This window comes from Carlito syrichta, unplaced genomic scaffold (assembly GCF_000164805.1).
Source record: "Carlito syrichta isolate Samal-C Ts95f unplaced genomic scaffold, Tarsius_syrichta-2.0.1 Scaffold123576, whole genome shotgun sequence".
Taxonomy (NCBI): Eukaryota; Metazoa; Chordata; class Mammalia; order Primates; family Tarsiidae; genus Carlito; species Carlito syrichta.
In genome coordinates, this window is record NW_007067672.1 from 29,964 (window position 1) to 37,741 (window position 7,778).

General features: G+C 41.8%; 1 protein-coding gene across 1 annotated transcript in view; it reads left to right on the forward strand.

Moving 5' to 3' along the window:
* The first annotated feature begins 539 nt into the window (after window positions 1-539).
* The window catches only part of POLN (DNA polymerase nu), a 141,195-nt gene continuing 133,956 nt past the window's right edge, over window positions 540-7,778 (forward strand). The window contains 1 exon segment of the mRNA XM_021707722.1: window positions 540-640. Within this exon segment, the coding sequence (XP_021563397.1) occupies window positions 540-640 (101 nt within the window).

The following is a 7,778-nucleotide window of genomic DNA, read 5'->3' on the forward strand; positions in this document are numbered from 1 at the left end:
TCCTATTCTTACATCTGATGGGATTTTCTTTAGATTGGCTGAACAGTGGGGTAGGCTGGTAAATTCAGTTTAGTTTGGACTACAGTAAAAAAAATGTAATAAAAAATGTCTAGGCTGGGCATGGTGGCTCATGCCTATAATCCCAGCACTTTGGGAGGCCGAGGTGAGAGGATTGTTTAAGCCCATGGGTTCGAGACCAGCCTGGGCAACTTGGTGAGACCTCATCTCTACAATATACTTAAAAAAAATTAGCTGGGTGTGGTGGCGCATTCCTGTAGTTCCAGCTATGTGGAAGGCTGAGGCAAAAGGATCGCTGGAGCCCAGCAGGTCGAGGCTGCGGTGGCCGGGAGTGTGCCACTGAACTCCAGTCTGGGCGACAGAGTGAGACTCCAACTCAAAAAAAAAAAAAAAAAAAGTCTGAACACTTTCTATCTATGCCTAACCTGTGAAAGGACAGATCGAGAGTGGGAAGCCATTTTTCATCTTGTTCTTAAACGCTGACACAATGATGAGAAAGTAGAAGTTATGCTTTTGGCGAAATGCACACTTTAGGTCTAATTAACTTTACCGACTTTGTCTTTTCAGCCACAGACTTCCAGGTATCAGAGGTATCGCATAGTGGCAATCAAGCTTGCCTAGAGTAAAGGGAATTTTTTTTTTTTTTTTTTGAGTTGGAGTCTCACTCTATCACTCAGACTGGAGCGCAGTGGCCATTCCTGGCCACTGCAGCCTCGACCTGCTGGGTTCCAGCGATCCTTCCGCCTCAGCCTTCCAAGTAACTGGAACTACAGGCGTGTACTACCACACCCGGCTCATTTTTTAAAAATTTATTATAGAGATGAGGTCTCGCCAAGTTGCCCAGGCGGGTCTCAAACCGGCAGGCTCAGGCAATCCACTCACCTCAGCCTCCCAAAGGCACGGGATTACAGGCTGAGCCACCGAGCCTGGCTGAGTAAAGGGATTTTACAAGGCCTAAGACATCATGCATTGGGCAAGGATTGTAAACATCATGAAACTTGTAATTACTGCTCAGAGGGAGAGCAAGTGGGGATTCGATCTTCCAGTAAACTGGGCGCTATCTACAGGGAAGTCAAGGATCTCCTTCCCCCCTCCAACCTACCTACTGGGAATGCCTAGGAGATAAGGAGGAAGGGCACACTCCATTAGCTCCAAGGAATGTCGTTTGGGAAGCTACAGGAGAATTAGAATCCTTGCCACGCCCTTCTCTAGGGGCTATGATAATATGGGCGAACATTAATGGGTCTCTGTCACAGGTTCTCCAAGACATCCACAGGTGGTCAATAAGGAAGTCACAGCAGTCATGTGCAACATCTCCAAGAGAAGGATTTAAACCGGGACTCTGGGGGGTTATGAGGCCACACTCACCTAGAGTGTAGGCCCATTCCCTGTCTGTGGGGGGTGAACTTTTCTTAAATAAATCTTTTCTTCTCTCACCTCTGTGTGTTGCAATTCTTGGCAATTTACTAGGATCTCTGGGTTGCCAGCGCGCACCTCTGGCTTGCCAGCCCCCGCAGTGCTGCGTGCCTCCCTGCTTCATCCATTTTCCCTCACCCTGTCCAGTACCCTAACAACCTGTGCTGCTTCAGCTGTATGACCAATTTATTTGCAAATACATTTCACTCCTATTATACTGGGTTTGATTATTTGCATAAAATGCAGCAGTAATAATGATGGGCTATATTTATATGGGCTCTTTTAAGTTAGTTTTGCTGGAACTTTTTCATAAGGAATCTCAGATTAGACTTTTAAGAGCCTCTCAAGGCTAATAAGCCAAGCCAACAGTTTTCCATTAGTCTTTGCCAGCAAAACCTGTATGAATTGTGTGAATTTCTCTCTTTCAAGGTCCCTAAAATATCTTGATGTTCCTGGGCCTTTCAGAAAGTGATGTTCTTTATTTGCCACAAGGTCAGGAACCCTGTAAGGGAACGACAGTGTAGACAAAGTACCAGATCAATTGTTTTTTCAAGTCTATTGGCTTTAAAGTCAACTTCAATTTCTCAAAGCTGCCTGGTCATATATGAAATTTTGACATTCTAGTCAAACCCTTTATAAAATAACCTGCATCTCCAATTGTGTCCTGTTATAGAAGAAAATAGATTGTTTATTGAACTTATGCAAATAACAACATTACCAAAATAAGAACAACATGAATAGTTTTCAAATTCTGGAGACATATGGAAGAGAGAAAGATACATGTTTCAGTTATGCTCACACAAGTATACTTTACTCAGTTACTGTAAAGTATAAACAGTTTAAGAGGAAAAGCTTACATAACTCTGGAAAACAAAACATAAAGAGAATCAGCAATTTTTTTTTTTTTTTTTTGAGTTGGATTCTCACTCTGTCGCCCAGGCTGGAGTGCACTGGCACACTCACGACCACCCCAGCGTCCACCTGCTGGGCTCAGGCGATCCTTCCATCTCAGCCTTCCAAGTAGCCAGAACTATAGATGTGCACTACCACGCCTGGCTAAGTTTTTATTTATTGTAGAGACGAGGTCTCACCAAGTTGGTCTCATACCTGCAGGCTCAGGCAATCCCCTCAACTTGGCCTCCCAAAGTGCTGGGTTTACAGACTGAGTCACTGAGCCTGGCCAGAATCAGCAATGTTTAAAGAAAAAAGTCATAAAAATCATTTCAGTCAGTCATAGTTAGTCCTATGTAATTAATTATTGCTCTGCCTGATGTTAGGTTAGCAATTTTATGGATTCTTTGAAAATTTACCCAGGCCAATTGAATAGTCTCAAAGTCTGTATTTCATAGTACATGTCAGAGTCTTTTTCGTGAACCTCCTTGAAAGACACAATATTTTAGAATTTTCAAAGGGTTTTTAGGGGGAAAAAAAGGTTAAAAAAACCAATTTACTAGGACATATCTGATTTTTAGGAATCACATACAATTTTTGAACACATATTAACACATTTATTTAAATATAACTCAAAGAAAGTTAAACATTATTTCTTATTTGACAGTGTTTTCCATATGATTTTAACATACCAAATAAACCTAACATGACTCTCTTAGAGTTCCAGGAGTTCATTTTGGAATGTCCAAAAGTGATTTTGAGGTCAAAAAGACACAATGTAGAATTTGAAATTTGATTTTGGGAAGTTTGTCAAATATCAAAGGTTTAAAACAGTTGGTATCAAAATAGGATCACAGGTTACTAAAAAGTAATAAGCATTCACTTAGCCAAAGTGATAACAAAAATATTTCAAAACACATAAAAACCTTTACTCTTAGATAGAAGAGGAGACTATTTTCCAATCAAAAGACCTAATAAAGACAGCATGAAGCCGGGCTCGGCGGCTCAGCCTATAATCCCAGCACTTTGGGAGGCTGAGGTGAGTGGATTGCCTGAGCCCGCGGGTTTGAGACCCGCCTGGGCAACTTGGCGAGACCTCATCTCTACAATAAATCAAAAATTAGCCGGGTGTGGTAGCGCGCGCCTGTAGTTCCAGCTACTTGGAAGGCGGAGGCGGAAGGATGGCCAGAGCCCAGCAGGTCGGGGCTGCGGCGGCCGGGAGCGGCCACTGCACTCCAGTCTGGGCGACAGAGTGAGACTCCAACTCAAAAAAAAACAGCCTGAAGTAAACTCTTCCTATTTTTTTGGTAACTTACTCAAAAGGAAAACAAATCATTTACTAATTCTTGTTTATATATTTATGTATTTATTTATTTATATAGATGAGGTCTCACTGTGTTGCCCAGCCTGGCCTCGAACTCCTGGGTTCAAGAGCTCTTCCTGCCAAGGCCGCCCAAAGTGCTGGGATTACAGGCATGAGCCAATACATCTGGCCACTATTTCTTATTAACATTACACAAGGTATTGTTAAGAGAAAACCAAATTCTACCATTGCATTGGTGTATTATTAATAGTAAAGCTAACTTTAATACAGTTTTATAAACAAATTCATACACTCTCAGTTAGTTTTGACCACACAAGATGAGATTTCCACGAACCTTTTATAACCTCACATAATTTTTCTCATTATCTTTCTATGTCCATTCAGTTTTAGCCATTTATTTTTATTCCTTAAATTTAAAACAATCTTTAAATAGCCACTAAACTAGACAAAATTGCTTTTCTTTTAACAAAAACCACATCTCATGTTTTTTAAAATAAGTTTCCTTACCAAAACACATTCTACTTTTCTTGTACACTTTGCATACAGAATTGTTTCTCTTATATCTAGTAGTTTTAATTATATGTATTAGCTACTATTTTAGCTTTTTTTTTTTTTTTTTTTTTTGAGTTGAAGTCTCACTCTGTTGCCCAGAATGGAGTGCAGTGACACGCTCACTGCTGGGCTCGGGTGATTCTTCGGCCTCAGCCTTCCAAGTGGGCTCAGGTGATGCTTCTGCCTCAGCCTTCCAAGTAGCTGGAACCACAAGCGTGTGCCACCACATCTGGCTAGTTTTTTGATTTGTTGTAGAGATGAGGTCTTGCCAAGTTGCCCAGGCTGGTCTTGGGCACCTGGGTTCAGGAAATAATCCTCTTGCCTCTGCCTCCCAAAGTGCTGGGATTATATGAAGAACCGAGTAGACCCCTGCAGTAATAATCATTCATTGCAAACAATCACTGTCTGCCACTTTCAAAACTGCAGCCCTTACTAATGATCCATCTGCCATCACACACACGAAGGTCAAGTTTTCTCTCACAAAACAAAGTAATCCCCTGACACCCCCAAAGCTTGAGAGATCAGGGAACTCAGCACAAAAGAGAGCAGAGCTTTTAGACTGAGAGGAACTGTCCATGACTCTTGGGGCTCCATGAGAAAAACAGAAGACCCCAAAGTGATATAAATATCAAACCAATTTTTAAGTAAATGTTCTCTTGAGTTATAGAGCTTACATCTTGCAGGGACCGGTTTCCTGGCCAGGAATTACACTACGCCAAGGCGGTGACCAAATCCTAACCATTAGACCACAGGGTGGAATGCCTTTTTCAAAAAATCCCACATGGAATGCAAAACAGGTAGCTTGAATGTACAAAGCATTTTAACTTTGTTTTAGGTCAGATTTTTGCTCTTTAATTTTATCAAGAGAATTACTAAAGACAGTCATTATACTATTGTCTTTTTAAAAAAAATTGATCCTGCCATACATACAAATAAAGCAATTGTTTAGAATAAGAGATCTCTAAAATAGTTCAAATATAGGAATTTTTTAAATTTAAAGGATCCATTTTTTTGGTCACGGATGATTTTTTTTTTTGACACTGATGAATTTCCAATAGTGTACTTACTTCAGTCGCAACCCAATCCAAGAAACCTCTTCATGGAAAGTTCAGGAGGTAATTTTCCAGGTTTAGAATAAGTTTTTTTTCCCATATAAGCAAGAGATTGCAGAGGGTGGCAGTGGATGGGAGGGGAGTGCCTAGGAGGAAAAGGTGATACAGGACAAAGACAGAGACTTGCTTAGTTCCAAATTTATTTCATTTTTAGAAGTTTCTGAGTTTTTTTCTTTTTTCTAATCTAGAGACTTTGAGATAACTTGGCATTGTTATTTCTTAGAAACACTACTCTATATTTCTAGAGTCTTTTTTTTTTGAGTCGGAGTCATACTCTGTCACCTAGACTGGAGTGCAGTGGCATACTCACAGCCACTGCAGCCTCGACCTGCTGGGCTCAGGCGATCCTTCCACCTCAGCCTTCCAAGTACTGAAACTACAGGCATGCGCCACCACACTCGGTTAATTTTTTGATTTATTGTAGAGATAATGTCTTGCCCAGGTTGATCTCGAACCTGTGGGCTCAGGCAATTCTCTCACCTTGATCTCCCAAAGTGCTACGGTTATAGGCGTGAGTCACCATGCTCACCTATAGTTCTAGAGTGTTTTAGATGCCTCAAGATAGCAAAGTAAAGTAGACATCCCACTTGGGCTGTTTAGTCTTTTCTTTTAGTTGTCTGTGGAGAAAATCAAGCTTTGAGAGATCAGAAGATCCCCAGATGGACCATTATAATTCCAAGTCACTTTCAGTGATATTGGTCCACGGAGAAAGAAATTTTTAAGATAAAGGACTGCAATTTTTGTACAAAAACTCAACAAAGTTTCCAGAAGCGAGTGTCTTAGCACTTATATTCTTAGAAGCAGAAATTTCCTACCACCTAACCCCAGTGGGGATGGCTATCATTACAAAGTCAAAAACAGCAGGTGTTGGCATGGGTGCAGAGAAAAAAGAACACTTCTACACTGTTGGTGGAAATGTAAGCTAGTTCAACTTTTGTGGAAAGCAATATGACGTTTTCTCAAAGAACTAAGATTTCAGTTCCCATACAATCCAGCAATCCTACTTCTGGAAATATACCCAGAGGAACATAAATTGCCCTACCCCAAAGACACCTGCACACGTACGTTTATTGCAGCACCATTCCTGATAGCAAAAGTATGGAACCAATACAGACATCCATAGAAAGTGAACCGGCTAAAGAAAATGTGGTGAATATACTTGGTGGAATATTACACAGCCACAATGAAGAACAAAAGCATGCCCTTTGCAGCAACATAAGTGCAGGTGGAGACCATCGTGCTAAGTGAACTATCACAGAAACAAAAAAATGAATACCTCATGTTCTCACTCATAAGTGGGCCCTGTTCACTGGTCATAGGAGCACAAAGGTGGGAGCAACAGATGCTGAACAATGCCAAAGGAGGAAGGGAGGGAAGAGAGATAAGGGACACACTGCCGGAGACCAGCTCCAGCAGGGTTCAGGGTACCCCAAAGGTGGAGACGGCGTCGGCGATTGGGGGGAAAAAGAGAGAAAGAAGGAGACTGGACTCCAGTCCAGTGCAGAAGCGATGTGTGTTATTGGGAATTACAATGGGTCTTTTATACACAAAGTCAGATGTGGGAGGGGCGTCCCCCACCCACCGGAAACCTTAATCCATGAAAACTTAATCAATGATTGCCTTTAAACCCTTTTCATATGATAATCTTAAAATCCCATAACAAAGGATAACCTAATCTGTGACTGACATATTCTATAAACCTTTTTCATCCTAAACTGATTGATTTATGCCAAGTTAAACAATTCTATAGAAGCTTAAGTATTTACTTTACAAACGAAAGTGGCCCATCCGAGAATGTTTGGAATGTGGCCCAGTCCAAAGTTCACAGTGGGCTACCTGCAAGTAACCCAGCCGCATTCTTTCAACAAAATGGCTGTCTTCTAAAACTGTATTCTACAATTTACACCTTCAATAAATCCTAAGATCATGAACCAGAAGCCTGTGACCAATACTAAGGTTCTTAGATGTGACACGAGTTTGAATTATAAGTTGTGTGAAAGCCAAAACTGCAGTTTGTAGAAGAATGGGAGCAATGAGCTTCTAAAGTTACCTTGTGCTCATCCTGATCTCAGAGTTTCTATGTTTTGAGCTCACAGGAGCTTAATCTGGTCAGTGCTGAGTAGAAAGGGGGAGGAAATGGGGTCAAATAGCTCCCAAACGCATCTTAGTGGTGTCGGGGTCAACGGCCCTTCCTGATCCCTAACACTCAGTGGGCCTCCCTGGCTGGCTCCCAACAGTATGAGTCAGCCTCAGAGTCCAAAGGCCAGAGAACCTGGCGTACTGACATCCAAGAGCAGGAGAGGGGTGTCCTGGCTCCAGAAGAAAGAGCAAGAATTTTCCCTTCCTCTGCCTTTGTGTTCCATCTGGGTCCCCCGTCTGACTGGATGGCGCCTCCCCATATTAAGGGCAGATCTTCCCCAAACAGTCCACTAACTCAAATGCCAATCTCCTCTAGAAGTATCCTT